This window comes from Eschrichtius robustus, chromosome 3 (genome assembly GCF_028021215.1).
Source record: "Eschrichtius robustus isolate mEscRob2 chromosome 3, mEscRob2.pri, whole genome shotgun sequence".
NCBI classification, from domain to species: domain Eukaryota; kingdom Metazoa; phylum Chordata; class Mammalia; order Artiodactyla; family Eschrichtiidae; genus Eschrichtius; species Eschrichtius robustus.
The window spans coordinates 32,362,886-32,390,008 of NC_090826.1; the positions used below are offsets into that span (position 1 = coordinate 32,362,886).

A 27,123-nucleotide genomic window follows, 5' to 3' on the forward strand; every position below is an offset into this window, starting at 1 on the left:
GGTGCTGAATCCCAAGAGGATTCCTCTCGGGGCGCCATCACGTGGGAACATGGCCTCCGCACTGTGCATCCGACGGGACCACAGGCCTGGAGGACGCTGGCCGTGTGGTAGGCAGAGAGCTGGGTTCTCTGTGGCTCAAGCCTGGCTCCTGTCTGGGGACGCCGTCCGAGGCCTGGTGGTGAGTACACCCTGTCACGGAGCCCGGAGACCTCCCAGCTGTGTGCAGGGAACTGCTGGTCAGCTGGAGGGTAGGTGTCAGCAGCTGACAAGAGGGCAGGAACGGGCCCTGCTGGGCTCCCAGTCCCCAGCCTTGGCCGTGGCGGACAGCAGGTCTGTTCTGGGTTCATTGCAGTGGGCGGGAGACAGGTGGGCTGGGGCAGACAGGGTTCCCAGGAGACCTCTTTGCGGCCCCTGTGTGGTTACTGTCTCAGGAAGTGAGACAGACACTATGTTCCGGCCCCTGGGGGTCTGGGAAGGCTGCAGCCAGGAAGTCACTGCTCTTGGCTGGGGTCTGATCTCTAGGGGAGCAGTGTGCCTTAGGTCATTGTGCCTTTTAGGTTAAAGCGTTGTTCCCCAACCTGAGATTAATGCCTACTGCCCATGTGTCCTGGAGCAGGAGAGGGGTCTGGGTACAGCTCTTGGGGGGCTCTCCTGAGACTCATCTCTCCAGGGAAAAAATGAGACCAAGCTTCTGAGATCAGAATAGCCCCAGGAGAAGCTGGGACAAGCAGTGAGGAGGGGAGAGGGGCCAAAGGAGAAGGGGGCCTCTGCCGGGTGAAGAAGACACCTTCATATATGAACCAGTCCAGGAAGCAGAGCAGAATAGGCAACGCCATTTTTAGAGCTCCTGGAAAAAGAACTCTCCTCATTCCTGGGGGCAAAGCCAGCTCAGAAAGCCCCAACTTCAGTGATTTCAGAGACCCAGGAGTGGCAGAGCACAGCTCCTGCTGGCCTCCCAGCTGCCCCGTGGGAAGACCCAGGAACAGCCACATAAGCAGGAGACCCCACAATGCCAGGAGGAGCGGGGGAAGAAGATCGCAGGAGGGGTGCCATGTGGCTGCTCCTGGCAGCCCTGCCACTGGGGGGCAGGGGTGCAGCTGGCCTCTCCAGGGGGCGGGCCCTCCGGGTAGAAGATGCCCCTCGACTGGGCAGCAAATTCCTCCGGGCTGGCAGGATGGTGCCAGTGGCTCTGCGCAAGGGAGTGGTTCTGAAGGCCGGGATGGGGTAAGCCAGAGAGGAGGTGCTGGGGAGGATGGGGCCGGGCACTCTTCCTAGGATGGCAAGCTGGCTGCTCGGGGCAGATAGCCCTGGACAGCTATGGAAGAAGGACCAGGGCCAGGCAGGAAAGGCCAGCGGGCCAGCGGGCGTGGGTGAAGGTTCCATCTCGGCTGCATAGCTGTTGAGGTGGGAGAGAAGGCGAATCCGCACCGGGTCTGCACGGCTGCTGGGCCCTTCCAGGACCCCCAGGTACCTGATGACCTCGGTAAGGCACTCCCGAAAACCGATGCTCCGGAAGTCGACTGCCAGGGCTCGAGCATCAAAGAATCCTGCAAAGTGAGGCACGATGAGGGCATGCCAGGCAGGAGACAAGCACTGATCCTGGGGTCAGACTGTCTGAGTTCTGGACCTGCTTTCCCCACTCACCCCCTGGGTGACCTTGGCCATGTCACCTCACCTCTCTGAGCCCCAGTCTCACCATCTTAAAGTGGGAATAATCATCCCTACTGGGGTAGAGGGGGTGGACTGTGCGGACCAAATGAGTTCACTAAACTATGAAGCATTATAAAATGTAAAGTGTTATTTTCATCACCATTCATGATGAACCCAAAGAAGGAAATCTGCGGCCCAGATAACTTCATTTAAATAGACACTTGCCAGATGTGTGCACATGGAGGTGTAGAACAACCCTGCCTGCTGATGGGGGCAGATGCTGGGAGGTGGCGGCAGCAGCCATCAGAGCTAGGAGACTCCTTGGAGAGGAGAGCATAGGGTAGCAATGAAGCATGAGGTCTTTGGGGGCCAGCTGCTTGACCATGGACTTAACTAGCGCCCTGACTATGGACAAGTCTCAATCTCTCCATGCCTTGATTTCCTTAGCTGTGAAATGGGTATATAACAGGCCCTGCCATGTACAGATGGGAGGGCGAAATGAAATGGTGCACAGAAATGCTTAACAAATGAAAAGTTAGCTATCATTTATATGACTGGTTTGGCCCCCATAAGCATTCGAGTTTGTTCCCCAGCCCAAAGGGCAGTCTAGAAAGCAGGACCCCACTCTGGTCCTCAGCTGCTGCCCTCAGGCCAGGGACCCTGGCTTTGGCTTGACTTCAGTGTGGGATGACCAGGGGGAAAGCCTGCAGAAGTATTCACATTCTCACAGCTTCTCCACACTTGCCCGTCTCTCGACCACCTTCTGGGTAAAGACAGAACAGCCCCAGTGAGCACTGGCTTCATGATCATGGTAGCAAATATCGGGTCCCTGGTTCACGGCTGAGGTCCCTACAGAGGAACAGCTTGGCAGGAGATGATGTTTGGAGCCAGGCCTCCTAGGCGGTGAGACCTGGCTCTGCTGTCTACTTAGTTGTGCAACTTTGAGCAAATCCCATCACCTTTCTCTGTTCACTGTTCTTTTTTCACTAACATTTGCTGAGTTCTTCCTAAGCACTTAATTTGCATTAGCTAATTTAAACCTCATAAAAACCTATCATTATAACCATTATGGGGCAGTGGTTAAGAATCCTCCTGCCAATGCAGGGGACACGGGTTCAAGCCCTGGTCCAGGAAGATCCCACATGCCACAGAGCAACTAAGCCCGTGCACCACAACTACTGAGCCTGTGCTCTAGAGCCCGCGAGCCACAACTACTGAGCCCGCGTGCCACAACTACTGAAGCCCGCACGCCTAGAGCCCGTGCTCCACAACAAGAGAAGCCACCGCAATGAGAAGCCCGCGCACCGCAACGAAGAGCAGCCCCTGCTCTCCGCAACTAGAGAAAGCCCGCGCGCAGCAACGAAGACCCAACGTAGCCATAAATAAATAAATTTATATTTTAAAAAAACCCTATCATTATTCCCATTTTAGAGGTAAGGAAACTGAGGAATAAAGAGCTTAAATCATTTGTCCAAGGTCCTAAAGCTAGTAAGTAGTAAACTCAGTGTTCAAATACAAAGCCAGCGCTCTAAGCCAATTCTCTGTCTTCCCATCAGCCCTTAGCCAGAAAACAGTGAGGATAACAGCACCCACCCTCGAGGTTCTTGTGAGAATCAAATGAGATAACATTAGAGAAAGCATTTGGAAAACTATAAAATGCTGCCCAAATATTAGTCACTAGTTTTCTTTTAATTGGATAAATATAAATGTAGCTTGAAATACCTCCCCCATTGGTTGATTAGAGACAGTTCCCACTGTTGGCTGTGCATTCCTTTGGCACAAGTTCTCCAAGTGACCACCTGCAGCAGGGTCATCGGGTGTGTTTGCTAAACTGGCAGATTCCTAAACTCCAATCCAGACTTACTGCCTCAGGATCTCTGGGCTGTGACCCGTGACGCTGTCTGCCCCTACATGACACTGCTACCCGCCGAGGCTTGAGAGGCACCAGGCTGGGCTGCTTAACATGCAACCATCCCCTTGAGGGGGTAGCAAGTTAAGGCTTCAACATTTAAGTCTTTGGAGCCAAGGTCAGTGGAGCTTTCAAGATTTCCCAATTGTGAAATTACCAAAACACACAGAGCGGCTTCAGGCAGACAGAATTTCCATCTGTCCAGAAGTCTTTTAAAAGCCACAGTTCCGTGACTTTTTTGTAGTGGACTAGCTCAAAATAACAGAATGTGTTAACATTCGCATCCTACTAAAATCCCACGACTGATCTTCAGCGGTGAGCGTGACATATCCTCCCAGCACTGCCAAGGACACAAGAGCTCAGAAGCCTAGACCAGTGGGTCGGCACACTAGTGAAGCGCTGTGGCTAAAAACCTCAGGCGTGTCCCTCCCACTGGGATCACAGTGAGAATGAGCTCATTCAGGCTGATGCTTAACAAGGCCCTGGGGGCAGGGGGATCAGTAATCTGTTGTAGAAGAGCTCCTCCAAAGTTCAAGGCTGGAAGGAGTGGAGTTTATGAAAGGGCTAGGACACATGGAGACAATAAAAGCAGAGAGGGCAATGCCAAAAGAAGAAGAAAGACAAGCTTTGCGAACGTTCCACCTGGATCTGCTTCAGCCCCTCTGTGAACTGTGAGCTCCGTGAGGGCAGGGACCACATCTACTTTGCTCACCAAAGTATCCCCAGGGCCCAGCCCCCAAATATTGGCTGCAGGAATGGTTCCAGGAAAGTAGAGCATCAGTACCTGTCCCGCCAGTGGCGTGGAGCATTTTCAAGTGATCTACCGTCATCTGCAGGACCTCGGCTTTCTCCAGCTTGGAGGAGCCCTGTGTGTACAGAAGACAGAAGAGTGGCGGCCTTCAGCTGACCTCTGTCGCCCACCTCCCCCGCATGGCGTCATCAGCACTCACGACCTCAGTTTCCTCCTCCTCCTCCCACTCCACCACTGCCTGCAATCGGGCTTCTGCTTTAGCCAAGCCCACCAAATCTAACCCATTCTCTTCAGTTCTCATTTTAGCCCACCTGTCCACCACACTGCTGACCATCCTTCTCGAAAGCCCTCCTCCCCTGCCTTCTTGCTCTAACTGTCCCTTAAGACGGTGGTGTTCCCAGTGGGTGATGGCTGACTTTTTTCTCGCTCTGTGCGCTCTCCTCAGAGGGTCCCCTCTACCTCCATGGCTTCAGGCACCATCACCAGAATGTCACTCCTGCATCCTCACCTGCCTCCTAGACCAGCTTTACCGGGAATCCAACTTCACACTCGCCACACACACCCAAGATCGGGCTCACTGTCTTATTCCAAAGCATCTGCTCTTCCTCCATTCTCTCTCTTGAGGAGTGTTTCCAAAGACTCCAGCATCACCTGGTCTCCCAGGTGAAACCTGAGGGTCGGACTCTCCATGTGAGTCCCTTGAAGGTAGGTACCAGGTCTAGTTCATGGCTGGACTTGTGAAGGTTTTAGTGAATGTCTGTGGAATGACTGACTTGTTCTCCCCAGCAGAAAGGAAGACACAGGACCTATGACCGTGCCTTGGCGCACACGGTGAGAATCTTTGAGGTTGTCTGATTGATTCAACTGTCTGACTCCCCACTGGAGTCCCTCCACTCCAGCATGTTCAATGACAGAGACTTCACTCCCCAAGCGGCCTGTTCTACTTTCAGATAGTTCTGGAAATGTCAGTAGTGCATTAGTGCTCTACTAATGTGCAGAGGGATAGGGCACTTTAGGATCACAGTAGTGCAGAGGGATAGGGCACTTTAGGATCACACAGTCTGTGTCCAGTTCCGCTCTGCTACTTACTAGCTGTGTGATCTGGTATAAGTTACTTCACCTCTCTGTGCTTCAGTTTCCTTACCTGTGCAATGTGCATAATAATCCCTACCCTTCAGGATCATTCTGAGCATTCAGTGCAACCGGATGATGGACATAAAGCCACAACTCCTGAGACACCTCAGTAAATATGAATTTCCATCCCCCTTATTCTTGGCCATCAACAGATATCAGTAAATGATATCACAGCACTTCAGGCAGCTGCCACCAATCGATAAGAGATGCCGTGAGAAGTGAACCTTATCTGCCACCCGCACAGCATCTCCTCTAGCACATTCAGCAATGTCACATACCTGCTTCTCAAAGGCAGTGGGGACCAAGCGCCGCAGTTCAGAAAGGCTGCTGTTGATGCGGTCCCGGCGCCGTTTCTCTATGATCTAAAAAACAATGATGAAACAAACAAACAAAAACCAAGTAGGCACTTCATCACAGTTTCCAACACACCTTGACGGGCACTGGCTCATATCTTCCGTCACAATATTTCTGTCAGGGAGATAAATCCATTCTTACATTATGGAAGAGGAAAACGAGGCTCAGAGAGGGGCAGGATTTGCTTAAGGTCACACAGCAAGGAAGTGCAAGGTTGGGACTAGAACTCAGATCTCTTGTCTTGATCTAAGGGGTGGTATTCAAAACGTTTAACCACTGATACAGCAGGGCACCAACCAATTAGAACAGGAACACCAGCCACAGCACTGGAGCAGGTCCTGGAGGCCCCTCCTGGGCCAGGGAGACCCCTTGAGGTGCTGGGTCATGAGGTCTGAGGAGTCCCAGGCATTGCTCTCTCCAGCTGGGAAGGCCTTTCATTCCCACAAGCTCACTCTCATCTCACAATACTGGTAGCGGAATACTGATAGCAGGACAGAAATTGCAACACCCATTTTACCGATAAAGAGAACGAGGGCTGGGTGGACGTGGCTGCTTAAGGTCTTTTGGTTAGTGAGTGGCAGGGCTGGTCTCTGCCAGATTCCGGTCTCTGGACTCCCAGGGCAGAAGCACAGCTGCATCCTGGGGGAAAAGTAGGGCCAAGAGCAAGGACGGGCTCCCCCTTCTTCCGTCCCCCTTCCCTACCCCTCAGCACACTAAGAGGGAAGGAAAGTTCTGAGCTCAGAGAGAAGCAGGGGAAGGCTGGAATAAATGATAATGGCTAATTGTGCGTCAGGTTCTGTTCTGAGTGCATTACATTAATTCACTTCAAAACAACCCTTTGAGGTAGGTACCATCATTATTTCAGTTACACAGATGAAAAAATGAGGCACACAGAGATTAAGTGGCTTGCACAAAGTCACCCAGCTAGCTACTGGCAAAGCTGGGACTTGAACCCAGGCAGGGCCGCTTCCCGGTGGTGTTTCTGACCAGGGTTCTCTGCGCCAGGCCCCTGGGAACTCAGGGCAAACATTTGTCTGACAGCTCTGCTGAGATACGCACTCACCCCTCTGCGTTTCTTCCTGGCTTGCATTTGTGAAGGGCTGGGGGTGGACAGCGGCCGGGCCATCTGGCTGGAGAGGAAAAGAAAGGCTGATTTTTCAGAGGACCATCTCCCTGGCCTGGGCTGACCTCGGAGGCCGGCTGTGGGCGGGCACAGACCCCTCCCAGGCGGCCGAGGTCTCCCAGGCCGGGAAGAGGCACAGGGCAGGCGTGGGTGGGGACGCCTTCTCTCCCCTTCTCCCCGGGGGCTCATTTCTCCCCGGGCCAAGTCCTCCCCTGCACAGAGCTTCCTGCCCCAGAGTCGCCGGAGGCTGGGGCCATGGGTGGGGGGCCTTGGCTCTCGCCCGGACCTGACCGCTCGGCCTTGCCTCCTGCCCCTCGCCCCTCGCCCTCGTTGCGCTGCCGTGGCCGTCGGGGGAACCGCAGCCCGGCCGCCCGGCTCCTGCAACCCGATCCCCCGGGCGGGGCGGGCGAGGGCACGGGCGGCGGCGGTGGGGCCGGGCCTGCGGGTTAGGTTTCAGAGGGAGCCGCTGGGAACGAGCGTGGAAAGAACAGATGCCGCCGCTTCCCACGGGCCGGGCCCGCCGGTCGCCCGCCCTCCACCCGGCCTGCAGCTGCCGCCTCCTCCCACGCTGCGCGGCCGGGGCGAGGGGGAGGCGACATCTGGGTCACAGGGCCCTCTCTGGACTCTTGGGACGTGGCCCCAGCCTCCCCAGAAGGCTCCAGCCCTGCATCGTGTCAGGCCTCCGGTCCCCGGGCTTGGCTGAAGGATGTATGTTTGCTGGCGACCCAGGAGTTCCCATCACCGGGAGGAGGCTCAGCCCTCTGGGGTTTTTCCTGCCCAGACTGACCCAATCCTCCTCAGCCCAACTGCTCGCCCTCTTAATGTTTTCCCGCTTCAGAGGCTCTCTTGGAATGAAGGAGATTCTCTGGGTTGCACTTAGGATCATTCACTTGGCCAACACGCCAGAGGCCCCACTCAGACTGAGGGCTGGACTGGATGCCCTCAGCCAGGCCCCAGCCCTCCAGAGCCCAGCTCCCATTGGAGACATCACAGCCACAAATAACTTTAGACAAGGTGACTCCCCTGCTATTTCAGAACGCGAAATGCCACACATCTGAACAGGAACCCAAGAGCCTGCCTCCACCTCTCCTCTTCTGCCTAGGTTCTCATCTCAGCGAAGGTACCCATATCCCACTTCTGCAAGGTGGACACCCGGCCACCATCTTTGATTCCTCCTCTGTCCTCACCTACCCCATCAAAACCTGCCCATTCCATGTCTAAAATACATCTCACACCCTTCCCCCTTATCTCCACTGCTGATCTCGGGACCAAGCCTCCATCATCTTTCTAGACTGCAGGAGTCTATTACACCCGCTGCCTCCTACAAGCGGGCAGAGTGATCATCTAAATGCAAATCTGATCATGTCACTCTCTTACAGGGCCTTCCCAATGCTTTTAGGATCAAGGCCACCATCTTTCAGGTAGCCCAGCTGGCCCCTGTCACCTCCTAGACTCAATTCTCTTTTGCTCTGTGCGCTCCAGCCTGTGAACGCACTAACTCCTTCCTGTGGTGGCACATACTGTTCCCCTAGCCCAAAACTCTCTGGTCCACTCCCTCTCCCCACCCCCAAGCCCCAGCCCCTTTGCCTAGTAACTTCTACTACCTTTCAGATCTCAACTCAAATGTCAACTTCCAGGGGAGCCTTTTCTGACATCGCCCCTCCCACTTGATACCCCCTCCTTTACACTATCCTAGCATCCTGCATTCATAGCATTTGTGCCCATTTGTTGCTTTATATTTATATGATTATTTGATTAAGGTCTATCTCTCCATCAAGTCTGTAAGTTCCATGAGGCCATGAACCATATCTGTCTCATTCACAGTTGTACCCAGTACTCAGCAAGTGACATGACAGAGCTCGTGGTTGAGCTCCTCCTCCTGCCCTCATCTTTGGCATCACCGGAGAACACAGAGGTGAGACCATAAAATCTATGTCTTGGGACTTCTCTGGTGGTGCAGTGGTAAAGAATCCGCCTTCCAATGCAGGGGACGTGGGTTCGATCCCTGGTCAGGGAACTAAGATCCCACATGCCTCGGGGCCACTAAGCCTGCGCGCCACAACTACTGAGCTTGTGCACCTCAACGAGAGAGCCCACGCGCCGCAAACTACAGAGCCCACGCATCCTGGAGCCCGCACTACACAACTAGAGAGGGAAAAACCCGCATGCCACAGCTAAAGAGAAGCCCGTGTGCTGCAACGAAAGAACCCGCATGCCTCAACCAAGATCCCACGTGCCTCAACTAAGACCTGACGCAGCCAAATAAATAAAAAAATATTAAAAAAAAAAATCTATGTCTGAGGCCTTTGTGGAATGGGGGCATATGTGGCTGACTGGGAGGGTCCCAGCCCACGTGACGACCCTCCTGGCATTAGAGGTTGGATCATTTTCATCAACTGCTTAAAGAGATAAGGTTGCACGGGAGACCAGACCAACATTTGTCAAACCTACTGCTATGTCCCTGGCTTCATCTAGCTACATCTGGAAAAGGATATCTCCATCCAAACATCTGGACAAGAATGTAAGAGGCCTATGAAAGCTTGTGGGAGGGATGGGTCAGCAAGCTAGATCCAGGGCTCAGGTGGCCAGATCCTGAGATCTGTAGGGCAGCTTGTTTACAAAGCTTCAGTCTGGACAAGCCACAAGAGCCAAGGTCTACTAAGAAACACGGCCTTTGTCCCCGCAGCCTGGATAATGTGTCTCCTGGGGTATTGGGTTACCACTGCTCACGTCACTGCCTCTCAGCCTGATCCGTCCTCAGGGACCATCTGTTGGAGGCTGACACACCCCTTTCAGAGCATGACAGCTCAGCCACCCCTTTTTCCACTCTCCTGGTTCTCTGCAGTGCTATCCCTCTCCCCCCACTCCCGTATCCCACAGGCAAGCCTCACTTCACAGCTTTCTCGGCATCACTACATATACTTCCCTCCTTTGAGGGGAAGCCCCATTTTACAGATGAGGATGTCGAGCACTGGGGAGGTAAGGCAGCTTGCCCAGCCTACGCAGCTGCTGAGGAGCAAAGCCAGCATGGGAATCCACATCTTCTGGCTTCAAATTCAGCATTGTTTTCCCTCCTAATTCCTATTTCCTGTCTGTCTGAATAGCCCTCCAGTCCCCTTAGCCTTAAAGCTCCCAAGAGCTCAGCCAGAGTTAGCTCTTTTCCAGGCTGTGATCTGGCCCTGACATTGGGAGAGGGTGTGAGAGATTCTTGTCTGAGAGTCTGAAAATAAGGCAGATTTTCATGAACCCAGAGAAGATATGTTGACCCCCAAGATCTGCTCCATGGGCCTCAAGGGGTCCCTAGCCAGAATGCTGGGGTGGTCTCTTCGGGGAGGGGCAGCTTTCCAGGTGGTCTGGCTGCTAGACCTGACTACCCTCAGCGCTCACCCTCACTTCCTTTTTGGGAACTCCCCTGAGGAGCCCTTGCAGGTGACCCCACTCATTTTCCATCAACCAAAGGCAGAATCACAATGTCTCCAATGAAGGGCTCTCAGAGAGCACTGAGCCCACCTGTAAAATGAGGAAGCTCAGAGAGGGGAAGGGATCTGCTCCAGGCCACACAGCAAATTAGAGGAAATTCCAGAACTGGAGCCAAGTCTACTGGCTTTTCATCCAGTGCTCCCCATACAGTCATCACCCCACCATGTACATTTCATAGCCAGTACTTTTTGTTCTAGAGAGCACTTCCATGTTCACTTGTCTCATTTATCATACAATGAGTTAAGTATATTATTGGACCATTTCACACTTACGAAAAATAATCACTTGATAGCTGGAGTGACAGAGACACAAAGTCCAGTCGTCAGATGTCCAGGCTTTTCATTAGACCATGCTGCCTCACGGACGTGGCACCCTCCAACTGAACGGCGACCCCTTAGAGAGCAGCTTTCATTGGAAGTTGCCTTGTGCCAAAGCAGGGAGCTGTGTGCCTTAAGTCCATTACCTCATCAAAGCCTCACCCTATGAGGTAAGGTATTAGCATCCCCATTTCGTAAAGGAGAAAATTAGAATTCAGAAAAGGGTGGTCACTTGCCCATGTTCATGGTGGCGAGACTTCAAAGGCCACCATGTGCCTTAAGTGACCCACAGACCCTGACCCAGTGCCTGACGTGGCAGGTGCTCATTAAATTTTTGCAGAGGGAGGGGGGAGACAATATTCTCAGTTTGGACCCACATGTGTCAGGGGGCTATGTTCAGATAGGAGCTCTGAGGGTGATTCCCATATATGGGGCAGGACACTGCCACCAGGCAGATGCCTACAGTGGCAATGGAACACAACCCGCTCTTTACTCTTACAGGGTGGGGGGGATTTGCACCCTGCCTCTGACCCTGGGGAGGCTGGCTGCTCCAGTCTCCTGGCCCTTGCCAATGTTCATCTGGCCTTCTTTGTCCATGAAGCTCTTCTTCTCTGAGAGTTCCCTGAGGGCAGAGGCTGAGCAGGATACATCTGGGTCCCCCACGCCCAGCCCAGGGTCTGGGCCACAGCAGGCATCGTTCAGCGCTCCCTGAATTGAAGCATTGATGTCTGCTGGGGGGAGGGCCCTTTGGTGAGTGCTACAAAGAGGGGTCTATAAGTCGGCCTCTGCCAGATGTCCAACTGCTTCTCTCCTCTGGGGGGGGGGGTCTGCTTGCCTAAGAATCTAGACAGTCTAAAAAAATGGGCTCTAGTTGAAAGGACAAAATGTATAGGAAAAAAACTGCCTACTGATCCTTTATGCCAGAGTCCAAATGCCACCACCTTCAGGAAGCTCTCCCTGCACTTTTGGTTGTGAGTGACCTCTCCCTGCTCAGGTGCCCTCACAGCCCACAGTCTATCTCTCCTTCCATCTTCCATCCAGTCCATGGACTTTGTGTGACCTGGCAGGTCACTGACCAGGCTGCAAATTCTTGGAGGACAGAAGGCAGCTCCAATCAGCCTAGCTCTCTGACACCAATTTCATGCCTCTGATTCATGAAGACCCAATGACACTGAGCTTGAGACACCTCCCCGCCAACCCCCCACCCCATAGTGCTGGGCCCTTCCCCTGCTCCTAGCAGGCACAGACTCAGAGAATTGATTCTCTAAAGAGCAGTTTCTGCTAAACAATTTTAAAAGGCTATTAAGTTGCATAGGGAATGCTATTATATACCCCAAAACCTCATGGACAGGAAATTACCTCCTATTATAAGCTAGAAGGAATTGGAAGCTGGTGGCACTTTACTGGGACTTGTGACTGAGGCAGGATCCCCTGGTCTCAGAAAACTGGAGATCACTGAAAGTATGGAATACCCTCAAAAACATCCCTAAGAATGAACTGAATCCCCCTTTCAAATCTATTCTAGAGAGTCAGGTTTGGATGAGCCAGGAGGGACCAGATAGGCTTCCTTTTCCCACTCCCTGTTCTCCTTTATTTTACTGATGAGGAAACAGGCTCACAAAGGGAAAGCAATGCCCCAAGGTCACATGGTAACTTGGTGGCAGATTTGGGGCTGGGACCCAAGTCTGCAGACTCCCAGTCAGTCCCTGCTGCTCTTTCAGGGTTCTGAGTATCACATATTGGGTGCTTGATACTACTTAAGCATTTGCTACGTGCTGGGCTCTGTGTGAAGTCCTTGACACAGGTTATCTCATCTGATTTTCCTAATTATCCTATGAGGTCAGTTCTATTATTTATACCCATTTTGCAGATGAAGAAACTGAAGCTTAGATTGTTCACAGAACTGGGATGTAACAGAACTTATACAAGTTCAGTTTGTTCTATAGGTTTGAAGCAGGGTCAGAAAACGTACCAAGAGTTGAAAGATATTGACAGCAGACTGGTGCAGTAGAAAGAGCACTGGAATCAGAGTCTAGGCCCTTGCAAGGACCATGGGCAAGTCAGCGATTATTTTCTTCAATATTAAAACCTTAATTCCAAAGATTTTCTTCCCCTGGAAGTTTTGTGTCTCTGTGTGTGTGTGTGTGTGTGTCTGTGTGTCTGTGTGTCTGTGTGTGTGTGTGTGTGTGTGTACTATATGAAAAGTGCACCCCAGCTAGGGTAAAATTAAGAAAGTATGGTTACTCTGCATAGTCACTGCAGAGTAGTGACTACTCTACTTCAGGACCAGGGGGTGTGATACCAACAGTCCATGAGGGTTTCCTAAGATCTTCAGGGAAAAGCCCTCCCTGGCAGCGCAGTGGTTAAGAATCCACCTGCCAACTCAGGGGACAGGGGTTCGAGCCCTGGTCCAGGAAGATCCCACATGCTGCGGAGCGACAAAGCCCGTTCACCACAACTACTGAGCCCACGTGTCACAACTACTGAAGCCCGCGCGTCTAGAAACCCATGCTCCACAACAAAGAGAAGCCACCGCAACGAGAAGTCCGCGCACCGCAACGAAGAGTAGCCCCCGCGCAGCAACAAAGACCCAACGCAGCCGAAAATAAATAAAATAAAAATAAATTAAAAAAAAAAAAAAGTCCTCGCCAGTAGCCTCACTTGGACAAAAAGAGATCTCCAACCGGACCTCAGACCCCGAGCTGAACTCTCCCTCCATCCCAGCATCTCGAGCACTAAACGGCCGAGAGCGCACAGGATCCCGGGCGCTCGTGCGCGTAACGGTGGCGCCACACCTGCGTCTACCCCGGTCGCTCCAGGACTGGCCCCGCGCTCGCCGGCCCGTCGGCTTGCTCCCCAGCCTGCTCGCCCCGGCGCGCCCCGCGCCCCCAGCCCGCCTTACCTCAGCTCGCCCTCGTGGCCCACGTCGATGGGTCCGTCGGACTCGCTGTCGGAGCCGCTCGGCTCCCGGGGCCGCTTCATCGTGAGCGCGGGCTGCGTGGCTCTCCGCCCGGCGGCGCGGGCGGCGAGCCGGGAAGTCGGGCCCCGCCCCGGCCCCGCCCCGGGGGCGCAGCCACCGCCCTTTCCCAGGGCCCTTTCCTGCGTCGCAGCCCCGGGCGCCCCCTCGCCCCCTCCGTGACGCGCTGGCCGAGCCGTGGGAAGGCCCTGGGCGGTCGCCGCCCCGCCGACGGCTGGGAGGTCCGGCTCCGCTCCCTTGGCCGCCGCGCGCTGGGTGGCCTTGGGCAGGTGCCTTTGGAGGCCCCCGGGGAAGCCAAGGGGTCCCCGTCTGTCCCTGGTTCGCCCCGGGGCGCTGTCGGCCTGTGGAGGCGCTGCTCCGCTATGCCCCCGCCTCTTTAGAGGTCCCCTCGCCGGCTCCTGCCTCCTGGGGTTCTGGGGGCGGCAGACACATCGGTTTGGGGAGGTTGGTGGGGTGGCTGTGGCCTGATCCTCGGCCAGAATTCTCTAGCAGCTTCTCCCAAAGGGGTCCAGAGCAAGTAGAATGTGGGTGAGGGGCCATCCCCAAAAGGGATGGCCGAAGTTGCGGCTGCACCACCTGCGCAGGACCGGCTCTGGCCAAGGTGCCTGAAGACTTGTCTTGATCGTGGGTGCCCCTGGGAATTAGTTCCCAGTTCACCAGAGGCAGAGCTGTCCTGGGAGGCCAAGAGTGCCTGGAGAGGGCCCATTCCTGAAGCTGTTGCAGGGCCTCTGAAGGGGGTGGGTGGCACCCTCCAGCCTCCCTTCCTGGGACCCTCCTCCCCCCTACAACAGACCAAACTGTTCCCTAGGTAGGGGCTCCGACTGCCCTGCCCCTAGGGAGGAGACTCAAGGAAGATTCTGAGATACACCTGCCATCCTCATGGGCCAGTGCCTCAGAGAGACCCCCCAAAGCTCAGAAGGAAATGGAATGGGGGCATCCTGGAAGGTGGCCTAATGAGCTGGAGGAGGAGATGGGAAGGTGGTCTCCATGTGGTGGGTCAGAGACGAAGTCTTTCCCTTTGACTCACCCCCCAGGACACAGAGGAAGCCATCTCCTCATTTGGGAGAGTGGGGTTAGTCATCTGAGAATAACTGCACTTTCACTCCCACTGTAAGACCTGCTTGGGGACACTTGATTATGGTGGTGGGACAGAACAATCCCGTGCCCCCTTCCACACATGTCCACAGACACTACCACGTGGCCAAGTATACGGACACATAGGTATAGACATGCACAGGTACACAGCTGGCATGCGCAGTCAGAACCTGCAGCTTGGGCTTCCTCAGGAGGCCCTGGTGGTCACCCCAGCCATACCTATGGACTCTCTTCTTCCAAATGCCCTCAGCACTCACATAACTTCCATGGACATGTACCAGTGGAGTGGAAACCTCAACCAACACAGAAGTTGTGCAGTCCGTGCACTCTGCATTCCCTGGAAAAGCAGAAATCAGCCATGTTGCCCAGAGATCTGCCCTGCGTGTGACTGAGGTCACAGGGACTGGCAGTGGAGCAGATTTGCAGGGGAAGGTCAAGCTCCGTTGTAGGTATGTTCATGTGAGATGCCCCGGGTCATCAAAATGGAGTGCACAGGGACTTCCCTGGGGGCACAGTGGTTGAGAATCCACCTGCCAATGCAGGGGACACAGGTTCGATCCCTGGTCTGGGATGATCCCACATGCCGTGGAGCAACTAAGCCCGTGCGCCACAACTACTGAACCTGCGCTCTAGAGCCCACGAGCCACAACTACTGAAGCCCGCACACCTAGAGCCCGTGCTCTGCAACAAGAGAAGCCACCGCAATGAGAAGCCTGCGCACTGCAACGAAGAGTAGCCCCCACTCGCCACAACTAGAGAAAGCCCGCGCGCAGCAATGAAGCTCCCCCCCAAAAAAAGAGTGCACAGATAAATAGGAGCTCAGAAGAGGCGTAGAAGCTGAATATTTAAATTTGGAAGTCATTAGGTAATAGGTGGCACTTAAAGCTATAGGAGTAGATTACCCAGAAAGAAAGTGTGGATGGGGCCTAGCTAAATAGCTAACGCTTGGTAAGCACTTATTATAACACCTGAAACTGTTTTGTAAGTATTAACTCACTTCATTCTCAACAACTCTATAAAGTAGTAAAATTATTATCATCCCCACTTTGTAAATGAGAAAAAAAGGCACAGAGAGGTGGAGTAACTCTACAGAGGGTAAATGGAAGGGCTGGAATTCAACAAGGCAGTTTGGTTCCAGAGCCAAACCACTAGACTTTACTACCTGTATAGCTCTTAAACATCAGGCTATAGTATCTAGTACTGAGCCTAGAGCTGTGCCATCAATACAATAGCCACGAGACACATGTGGCTACTAAGCACTTGAAATGTGCCTGTATTGAATTGCTTTGTTAGTAAGTGAGATACACACCAAATTCAAGAAAGAAAGAAAGAGATAGAGAGAGAGGAAGGAGGGGAGGAAGGAAGGGAGGGAGGGAGAAAGGGCGAGCTCTCATTTATATTTTTAATACTGATAACATGTTGAGACTATAATATCTTAAAAAATTAATTAATTAATTTATGGCTGCGTTGGGTCTTTGTTGCTGCGCGCAGGCTTTCTTTAGTTGCTGTGAGGGGGAGCTACTCTTTGTTGCAGTGCGCGGGCTTCTCACTGCGGTGGCTTCTCTTGTTGCAGAGCACGGGCTCTAGGCACGCGGGCTCAGTAGTTGTGGCTCGCAGGCTCTAGAGTGCAGGCTCAGTAGGTGTGGTGCACGGGCCCAGCTGCTCCGCGGCATGTGGAATCTTCCCAGACCAGGGCTCGAACCCGTGTCCCCTACATTGGCAGGCGGATTCTTAACCACCGCTCCACCAGGGAAGCCCCGAGATTATAATATTTTATACATATTGGATTAAGTAAAACATATTATTAAAATTAACTTCACTTGTTTTCTTTTTAGTTTTTTTAAAATTAATTGTTTATGCTCCTCCGCATTCTAGTTCTATTGGACAGTGCTAATCTAGTACAGGGGTGTCTTGGCCTCAGTCCCATTTGACGTGTCGGGTTGGAAAATTCTTTATCGGTGGGGCTGTTCTGTGCGTTGTTGGATGTTTAGCCGCATCTCTGGCCTCTACTCACTACGCGCCAGTAGTACCTGCCCCAGTCGTGACAATTCAAAATGTCTCTAGATAATACCAAATATCCCCTGGGGGAGAAATCACCCCCGGTTGAGAACCACTGGTCTAGAGAAACCTCAAGATTTAGATGTTGAGTAGAGGAGAAAGAGCTGCCAGAGGAGACTGAGAAGGAACAGCCGGGAGGTGGAGGAGAGCCAAGGGTGGGAATGACAGGAGCCAGAGAGCGTTTCAAGTACTTGGTCATGATCATTTAAAATGTCAGTCAGATCACATCACTTCCTGCTCAAAACCAACCATAGACTTCCCATCACATTCAGAATAAAATGCCAACTGTTTACTGTGGCCTATACACAGGGTGACTCTATAATTTATCATCTAAGCCTGGGGCACCTCTGAGAGTGAAAGGAGGCAACAGTAACTATGCCAGGACAGTCCAGGGCATTACTGGATGTATGGCCACCCTAAGCCCTGGGCCCTGCCCCTGCCCTCCTCACTCAGCCACTAGAGCCTTCCTGCCCTTCCACCAAAATGTCCTACTTGTAGCTGCTACAGGACTTCGAATTCATTGTTCCATCTATCTGGAAGCCTCTTCTCCTTGATGGTCTCAGATTAATTATCTCACTCTCTTCAGGTCTTGGCTCACATGTTACATCCTTAGAGAGAACTCTCCTGACCCTCTGTCTAAAACAGCCACCGATCTCCTGCTCACTCTGTGTCCCCTGCTTCACATCATCTTATTTGGTCTGGCCAAAAAGTTCGTTCGGCTGTTTTTTCCCGTCAGATGGCTCTAGTGGCGCTGAGTTGTCTTTAACTTCATTAGAAACAATTTTGTTAGATTGTATTGTAACAGCTGTCATATCAGCGTGCATTAAAGAAAAAAACTTATCAGAATTGGGGAATTTTTGTGTAGCCATTTTATGAAGATGGAAGAAAAAAAGCAACATTTTTAGCATATTATTTCAAGAAAGGTAAAAACACAACTGAAACGTAAAAAAAGATTTGTGCAGTGTATGGAGAAGGTGCTGTGACTGATCAGACATGTCAAAAGTGGTTTGGCAAGTTTCGTGCTGGAGATCTCACTGGACAATGCTCCACGGTCGGGTAGACCAGTTGACGCTGATAGCGATCAACTCGAGACATTAATTGAGAACAATCAATGTTATACCACGCGGGAGAGAGCCGACATACTCGAAATATCCCAATCAAGTGCTGAAAATCATTTGCACCAGTTCGATTATGTTAATCGCTTTGATGTTTGGGTTCCATGTAGGTTAAGCGAAAAAAACCTTCTTGACCGTATTTCCGCCTGTGATTCTCTACTGAAACGTAATGAAAATACCCCAATATTAAACAAATTGTGACAGGCGATGACAAGTGAATGCTGTACAATAATGCGGAACGGAAGAGATCGCGGAGCAAGTGAAATGAACCACCACCAACCACACCAAAGGCCGGTCTTCATCCAAAGAAGGTGATGTTGTGTATATGGTGGGATTGGAAGGGAAGTCCTCTATTATGAGCTCCTTCTGGAAAACCAAATGATTAATTCCAACAAGTACTGCTCCCAGTTAGACCAACTGAAAGCAGCCCTCGATGAAAAGCGTTCGGAATTAGTCAATAGAAAACGCAGAATCTTCCATCAGGATAACACGAGACCACATGTTTCTTTGATGACCAGGCAAAAACCGTTACAGCTGGGCTGGGAAGTTCCGATTCATCTGCTGTATTAACCAGACATTGCACCTTTGGATTTCCATTTATTTCGGTCTTTACAGAATCCTCTTAATGGAAAAAATTTCGATTCCCTGGAAGACTATAAAAGGCACCTGGAACAGTTCTTTGCTCAAAAAGATAAAACGTTTTGGGAAGGTGGAATTATGAAGTTGCCTGAAAAATGGCAGAAGGTAGCGGAACAAAACGGTGAATACATTGTTAAATAAAGTTCTTGGTGAAAATGAAAAATGTCTTTTATTTTTACTTTAAAACCAAAGGAACTTTTTGGCCAACCCAATCCTTTATAGCATCTATTAATCTCACTGACATTATATGTTGATATATTTATCATCTGTGTCCTCCACCACAAGGTAAACTCATTGAGGGTAGACACTGGTTTCTCCTTTTCCCTGCTGACTCTCCAGCACCTAGCACAGTGCCTGGCATGCAATAGGTGTGCAATAAATACTTGCTGAGAATAAACTCATTTAAGAAGCTTGACTGTGATGGGAAAGTAAGCTAGGACAATAGCTGGAGGGAGATGGGGAGTCTGGGTTTGTTTGCTTTTGCTTTTGTTTTGTTTTATTTATTTATTTCTTTATTGAAAGGGAATTTAAAAAAATAATAAACTTATTTATTTATTTTTGGCTGTGTTGCATCTTCGTCACTGTGCGCGGGCTTTCTCTAGTTGTGGAGAGCTGGGGCTACTCTTCATTGCAGTGTACAGGCTTCTCATTGCAGTGGCTTCTCTTGTTGCAGAGCATGGGCTCTAGGCACGCGGGCTTCAGTAGTTGTGGCACACGGGCTCAGTAGTTGTGGCTCACAGGCTCTAGAGCACAGGCTCAGTAGTTGTGGTGCACGGGCTTAGTTGCTCCATGGCACGTGTGATCTTGCCAGACCAGGGCTCGAACCCGTGTCCCCTGCATTGGCAGGCGGATTCTGAACCACTACGCCACCAGGGAAGCCCTTTTGTTTTGCTTTGTTTTAAAATGGAAGTGAGTAGGGCATGGTCCAAGCAGCAGGAAACCATCCCTCTGTGGGATTTTATGAAGAGGCTTCCACCTTGACTGTGAAGTTCTTGGACGTAGAAATCATTTGTGTTGTTCATTATTATGTCTTTCAGTGCCTAGTGAAGTGTCTAGTGCATAGTAAGCATTTAACATTGTTGTGAAATAAATGATAATAATAACAACAATAAAAATAAAATTTTATTGCACCCTTACTGCACCATGTACCAGGCACTGTACTATTTGACATGTATTAACTCATTTAAACCTCACAACAACCCTATAACAGAAGTTGCTATTATTATCTATTATAATCCCATTTTACTGAGACATAGGGAAGTTAAGCAACTTATCAGAGATCACACAGCTAGTAAGCGGTAGAGCTGGGACTCCACCCAGACAGGTTGGCACCAGAGTCTTTTTTTTTTTTAAATACAGTTTTTAAAAAAATATTTATTTATTTATTTTTGGCTGCATCGGGTCTTAGTTGCGGCATGCGGGATCTTCGTTGCAGCATGCGGGATCTAGTTCTCCCACCAGGGATCGAATCCGGGCCCCCTGCATTGGGAGCGAGAAGTCTTACCCACTGGACTTCCAGGGAAGTCCTGGCACCAGATTCTTTCTGGTAACCGCGGCATTGTGCATTTAGAGTGGGGTAGACCAATCAGAAGCCTCCTACGATAGGCCAGGCAATAGGGACTGGTTTAGAGGGGAAGAATACAGAACAAATCCATGTGATGCTGGGCTCCTGTCTGGATGACTGAGTGGGTGAAGGTGACAGACACCAATGGGAAACACAGGAGAAGGTAAGCTCAGTGTGGCCATGCTGTTTGTGAGACCCATGGGACACCCAGGAGGAGAGTCCGGGGAGATGTCTGGGCTGGAGTAGAGATTTGGGGTCTGGTAGCTGAAGCCACGGGGTACACGAGGTAACTCAAGGAGCTAGTGCAGAGCAAGAAGGAGGAGAACCTAGCATAGAACCCTGAGAAAAACAGCCAGAGAAACTCTGGGAGGAGGAGGAAAATTGAACAAGGATAGAGCACCTGGGGCCGAGGTCAGAGAGTGCCAAGTAAAGGGCTCGGTGGCCAGTCCAGGGACTCTAAGACCTGCAAACATGAGGTCACAGAGGCCTTGGCATGAATAAAGGAGTCAGAGGCAGGGGCCGTACCCCAGGGATCTGGAAGTGTCTGTGGAGGATGCAGAAGCAGGTTTGAAGAAGGAGCAGGTCAATGAGAGAGGGCAACACAGGCAACTGCAGAGGCCGGCAAGTCCTTAGAAGGAATTTGCTTGCTGATGGAGAGGTGTCAGGGAGAGGCAGAGGGGTGAGCCCAGAAGTAGCAACTAGCCTCAGTCCAAAGGGATGGAGGCAGAGAGGGAACCTGTACCCTCTCCACTTCCCCCATCCCCCTGCCCCAGAGCAGAATGAGCAGGAGCGATTTTCAGGGGCAGGTCTCAGCTCCAGTGACACTTTCTCAACCCCTGATCCCACACTAGGTCAGCCCCCTTCTTCTCCCAGGGCTGGTATTCAGATTAGTAGACTCACAGCGCCTGGGTGCCGATGGTTGGGTTGCACGTGGACCATATGTTGGAACAGGGTTCCAGAGCCCTTTTCTGGGCCAGACACCGAGCACCTAACTGCTGAGTGATGGAGGTATTGGGGGTCCCAGAGGAGAGGATGGTTGTCACAGAGATACTCCGGGCAGTCGTTGGTAGTTATTAATTGTGCAATAATTTATGTCTGTCTCTGGGACATAAAGGCAAAACCCAAGCTGTTTGCTTCCCATCGTCTCCCAATGCCTAGCAGTGTTTGGCATGTAGTAGGTGTTTGGTAAATATTGGCGAGTGACTAGCGATGGGGAGGGGAGCTGGGGGGCTCCTGAAGGCCTCTACCTTCTCTGTGGAGGAGGTGGCGCCCAGTCCCAGGGAAAACAGCAGAGTTACAATGGGCAGAATCCTGGCCCAGGGCCTGGGGGGAGTGGCTGGAGCACCGGGGTGCCACTCAGCTCTCCCTCTGTAGGCCCTTGCCCCTCTCCTTGTGTCTGTGGACATTGAGACCCAGAGAGGGGCAAAACATCCTTAGGGCCACACAGTGAGGCAAGAGGTGAGCCAGGATAAGAAAGGACTTCCTGTGCCTTGGTTTTCTCATATGTAAAATGGGATGATAACAAAGCTACTCACTCCATAAGCTTGTTGTGAGGATTAGATGAGGTAAGATGCATAGCACAGTGCCTGGTGTTTATTTTTTTTATTTTTAAATTTTTTTTTGAAAGTTTATTTTATTATATTTATTTTTGGCTGCATTGGGTCTTTGTTGCCATGTGCGGGCTTTCTCTAGTTGCGGCGAGCAGGGGTGCTACTCTTCTCATTGCAGTGGCTTCTCTTGTTGCAGAGCACAGGCTCTAGGCACGCGGGCTCAGTAGTTGTGGCTTGGGGGCTCTAGAGCGCAGGCTCAGTAGTTGTGGCACACAGGCTTAGTTGCTCCGCGGCATGTGGGATCTTCCCGGACCAGGGCTCGAACCTGTGTCCCCTGCATTGGCAGGCATATTCTTAACGACTGCACCACCAGGGAAGTCCCGTGCCTGGTGTTTAGAAAGAGCACTCGGTAATGTTAGCATTTGGGCCCAGCCTCTGTCTCCATGTGTTTTCTCGCTAGGTGATTCATCTACTCCCATGCCTTTACCTCCTGTAAGCCAATGATTCCCCAATTTTTATCTCTAATGCAGACTTTTTCTCTGAGCTTCAGACTCATATATCCAACTGCACCGTCTTTCTCCTTACACTCAGTTTGGTCCACCTATATGCCAAGACCTAACCGGGTGTGCCAGGCCTGCCCTGGATGTCCCCCAGGCTCTCTTTGCCAAGGCCCACACCGACAGGGCCTCCAGCCCAGATGTCAGGTACCCCCATCACGACTTTCCTGCTCAGTGTTCTGTCCTGAGAACAAACTGAGTCTCCTTGCCTCACCCCCTCCCTGACCCCTGCTCCTCCCAGGCCCTTCCTGTCCTCCCCTTGCCCTCCTCCCCTGCTCCCCTGGGACCCATCAGTGCTCACTCCCCACCTCCCCAGCTGCCACCACAGCTGGTCACTGACGGAATGTGCAGCTGCTGAGAGCCACATGTGCGGAACAGGTGGTGCACATCCACCCCTGGGGCCAGCGGGGGTGGGGGCTGGGACCATCTGTCTGTGTCTGTTTGTCTGCCTACAACACACACACACACACACACACACACACACAAAATGCACAGCTCCTTGTTCAGGGGAAGTGGTGGACAGTATTGCTTTGGTTCCCTTCCCCATCCCCAGGCTGCAGAATTCATGGGGGTCTTGCTCCATCTACAGGGGTCCAGCGGCCCCAGCTCAGGACCCCTGAAAGCAGACAGGCTGGGCTGGCCCAGCTGTCCTGATGCTCATATATTCCCCATGCCTGTGTGCAGGCAGCACAAAGCTCCACAGAGGCTGCCTGGGGCCAGAACGGCCAGCTGGGTGATTAGGGCCTTCCTAGCTTTCTCAGGCCCTGGGGGGTGGCCTGCAACAGAGGAATCCGGAGACCTCAGACACATCCCAGAGCCCCCTTGGCAGCTTCCAGAGGTTCCGCTGCTGGGGTGGCGCCAGCAGCATCTGTCCTGGTTCCCACACTCTGGCCTTTCTGGAATCTCCACAGATTTCTCTTCCGTGTGTACATGATGTCAGCAGGACAAGGACACTGGGAGTGGAGGGAGGGGAGGGACTGGGGACACCAAGCTCCCTGGAGTCAGATGGCCATGAGGGGGTGGCGTGGGGGAGAGCCTGGTCCTTGGTACTGCCCACCAAATAAGGAGAGGACGACTTGGCTGGTGGCTCCCAAGCCTGACTGGGGCCTGACACTGCCCCGTGCATTCCCATCACAGCCCCTCACCATCTCTGGGGGCCTCAGTTTCCTCATCTGTAAAATGGAACTAAGACTAGCATCTACTGTCTAAGGGTAATATAAAGGCTGTAAAATCCTCAGCCTTAATGGAGGTCCTTCATAGTCTGGGCACAGCTCACTCACTACTTCCCTGACCTCCACCCCAGTCCTGCCATTTCTCTTTTGTTTTAGGACACATAACATAGGTTCATGTCTCTGAGTCTTTGTATTCTGTCTATTTTGAAAGTCTTTCCCTTGTCTACCTGGAAAACTCCTACTCAGCCTCCAAAGCCCAGCACAAAAGTCTCTCTCTCTAGGAAGCCTATCCAACCTCCCTTGGGCACTGGTACTGCCTCCTTGTACTTCTGTGTTTCCCTCCCCATACCGCAGCTGTCTGCTTACCTCCCCTGACTGTGGCTCCTCAGGGAGCTGTCCTTCCTGGGGTGGGCTCTCAGGAGCCCAGGCACAGCACTCTGCAACCTGCGGGTGTCAGACCATAATCAGGACATGGCTCTAGGCCTGGCCTCGGCCCTAATGCTGCCAGGTAGAACTTCCCACCTGTCCCCTCTGGTCTGGTCTTAACAAGCAGAAGAAATAGCTTAGTCCTCACCAGCTGCCAAGGCATTTCTTAAACCCAGGGCCTTTAAATCCCCCTTCTCCCACCCAGGCCAGCCAAGCCAAAGTCCCACTGTACAGATGGGGACAACTGAAGCCCAGAGAAGGGAACTTAGCAGCAGGGACAAGATTAGAACTGAGGGCTCTTACCCCAGTCCAAAGCCTCGAGGCCCTTTTCTCTACCCTGAACCTCCCTCCTGGACAGAGGATCTGGAGGCTGGGAAGCGATGATGGGGTCGAGGCAGGGCATGGGTTGGGTGGGAGCCCCAGGCTTGGAAAGCAGCTGTCCCTCACCTCTGGCTATGGCTGGAATTGGATTCCACCATGTCCCCCGGTGGTGACAGGGAAACCACACTTCTATTCCGCCACTCAATAATGATGGAGAATTGTTAAGACCATCAGACAAGCTATTCCGAGGGGCAGATGGGTGTAGGGCTTACGGCCCAGAGAGGGTGTGCCATTCAGGTCTTCTAGAAGACAGATGCTAAGGTGAATTAGAGGTGCAAGAGATTTATTGAGGAAATGGCTTGTAAGGATAGAGGGAAAGAACAGGAGGAAGCAGGAAGAGCCTTCTGACCATGATGGAGGTCTGACACCTGTGAAGGGGAGGGAGCAAGAAGGAGGATTGGGTAGGAAGAGCCCCAGACTGCAATGCAGCTCTGAGAAAGTCTTGGTCAGGCCCAGGGTAAAAACTGTGCATTAGAGGAGCCCCATGTAGGGAAGAAATAGCCCCAGTCACTGACCCAGAGCAGCCCGGGGAACACAAACTATATGCAGATCCACAGAGACAGCAGCTGAAGGAGTTAATGACACTCCTTGCAGCCAGTCCTCTTGAAGGCGGGTACGAGTGATGCACCCTCCTGGTAGCTGCAGCGGGTAAGTGCTTTGCAAGGTCACCCAGCCCAGCAAGCAGGTGACAAGTTCTCATGCCTGGGCTGTGGCTGCACTATCCTGACACAGGGGTGAGCTTTAAGGCACTTGGATCTTCACAGGGCTTCTAAGGGGGACTTTGTCAGACAAATGAAAGAATGAAGATTCGGGTGAAGTTGGGTGAAATTATGGTGTTTCAGAGAATAGCGCTGAATTTGGAACAACAGCCTGGCATTAAATTTCCTTTTTGCATTCACTGATATGTGTCCTCAGACAAGTTGCTTCCTGTCTCTAAGACTGGGTTTTCACTTTTTTCTTGATGTGGTTGGAAATAGCTCACCCATGCTTCTCCTGCCCAGATCCAGAAACAATGGGGCAAGGGGAACCAATAGCTTTATCTCGGGAAAGATGGCTTGGCTTCTTACAGAGGTACCCATTAAAGACCAATTCTCAAACTTTTCCCCTTGAGTAACCCAAATGGCAGAAAATTATTTGTACTACCTCTGAGATTCAGGGTGGCATATCTCAAACTAGCGATGTAAGCTCTGGGAATCCTTGGCTGTCCAGGGGTTAGGGCTCCGTGCTCTCACTGCAGAGGACCTGGGTTCAACCCCTGGTCAGGGAACTAAGATCCCACATACAAGCCTCGAGGCACGGAGAAAAACAAACAAACAACAAACAAACAAAAAACAATGTAAGCTCAAATTTTCTTATGTGTGTTTAATCTTAAAATGTACATGACAGAGTCAATATAGTGTAGCACTTAAGATACACAGTCTGGAGCCAGACAGCTTGAGTTTAAATTAAGCTCTGCAATTAACTAGCTATGGACCTTGAGTGAGTTACCTTACCTCTCTGAGCCTCAGTTTCCTCATCTGTAAAATGAGGATAACAGTAGTAACTGCTTCATAGCGTTATTGTGAGGATGAAATGAATTGGTTTGGATTAAGTGTTTAAAACAGAGTCTATTCTGTTCACTGTTAAGACATGAATTTGTAGTTTTATTTCTTGAGTGACCTGTTTATAAAAAATGGGTTTTTTTTAAAATGACTCATGGGAAAGTAAAACTAACCACCAATAAGAAAAAAAAGACAAAGAAAGAAAACACATAGTTCTCAAGTCTTGGAAGAGCTTTGCAAGTGGAAAAGGGGGCGCACAGAGGAGGAGAAGGACTTGTGTCCCCGATTTCTCCGTCCCATTGCTCCTTCTTTTTCTGTTCTAAGCCACAGCCACATCTCTACCATATTATGGGGGTTTTGCTCCCAAATCTGGTCCAAGATCATGTCAGAAAATAGAAGATTTAGTTCTGGCACCAGAGGGTTGAGTCTGTTCATCCAAGGTCCGGGTAGGAAAGGGTGTTAGGCCACCACCCCTCTCTCCTCCCCTCCCTCCACCCCTGCCCTTCCCCTCACCTTAAACATGGTCCATTGGCTACAAACCAACGTAAGCAGCTCTGGTACCACCAGCCTTACGGACATTATAAAAACTTCACAGTGAGACCAAGACGTCTCAGAACACAAAGTTTCCATGACTTTCCCAAGTGGGTGACCCAAGGGCTCCTGAAAGAGTATGCTGGATGGGAGGTATCAGGAAGGCAGAAGATGAGGAGTCACATTTCTCCTTCTCCCTGGTGACTGGGTGGGAAGTGGGGAGCTTCAGGTTGGAGAATCAAGGAGGCACTTTTGGGTCTAGTCTTTATTTTTTTAAGTATTTTTAAAAATTTTATTTAATTTTTTGCATTTGGGTCTAGTCTTAACCAGCAGAAAGGAAATGATTAAGATAAATGTAGAGGCCCCTAGTTATACCAGGCTGATGGGGGTATAATAATACATGGGAGCCAGCCTCCAAGACAGCCCCTGATTATCTCCACTCCCTGGCGTTTCATACCCTTGTGTCATCCCCTCTCACCCTGGATCAGGTTGCTCTTTGTGATCAATAGAATATGGTAGACGTGATAATATGTCACTTCTGAGGCTAGGTCATAAAAGACAGTTTTTTGTTTTTTGTTTTTTGTTTTTTTGCCTTTTCAAAACTTCTTTTTTTTTTATTGGAGTATAGTTGCTTTATACTGCCATCAGTTTCTGCTGTACAGCAAAGTGAATCAGCCATACATATACATATATCTCCTCTTTTTTTGGATTTCCTTCCCATTTAGGTCACCACAGAGCACTGAGTAGAGTTCCCTGTGCTATACAGCAGGTTCTCATTAGTTATCTATTTCATACATAG

General features: G+C 51.5%; 1 protein-coding gene across 2 annotated transcripts; it reads right to left on the minus strand.

Annotated features, from left to right (window-relative positions):
- Positions 1 to 820: 820 nt before the first annotated feature.
- On the minus strand, positions 821 to 13,700 carry HEYL (hes related family bHLH transcription factor with YRPW motif like). 2 transcript variants are annotated; one of them, XM_068537892.1, is made up of 5 exons: positions 13,621 to 13,700; positions 6,862 to 6,928; positions 5,723 to 5,806; positions 4,344 to 4,425; positions 821 to 1,547 (listed from the first exon to the last, which is right to left on the minus strand). In XM_068537892.1, exons 1-5 carry the CDS (start codon positions 13,698 to 13,700, stop codon positions 889 to 891), a joined length of 972 nt encoding a protein of 323 aa, XP_068393993.1. In that variant the 3' UTR covers positions 821 to 888. The 2 variants fall into 2 exon arrangements, with proteins under 2 accessions (XP_068393993.1, XP_068393992.1); XM_068537891.1 differs by lacking the exon at positions 13,621 to 13,700 and having other exon boundaries at positions 6,862 to 7,110.
- Positions 13,701 to 27,123: the final 13,423 nt, after the last annotated feature.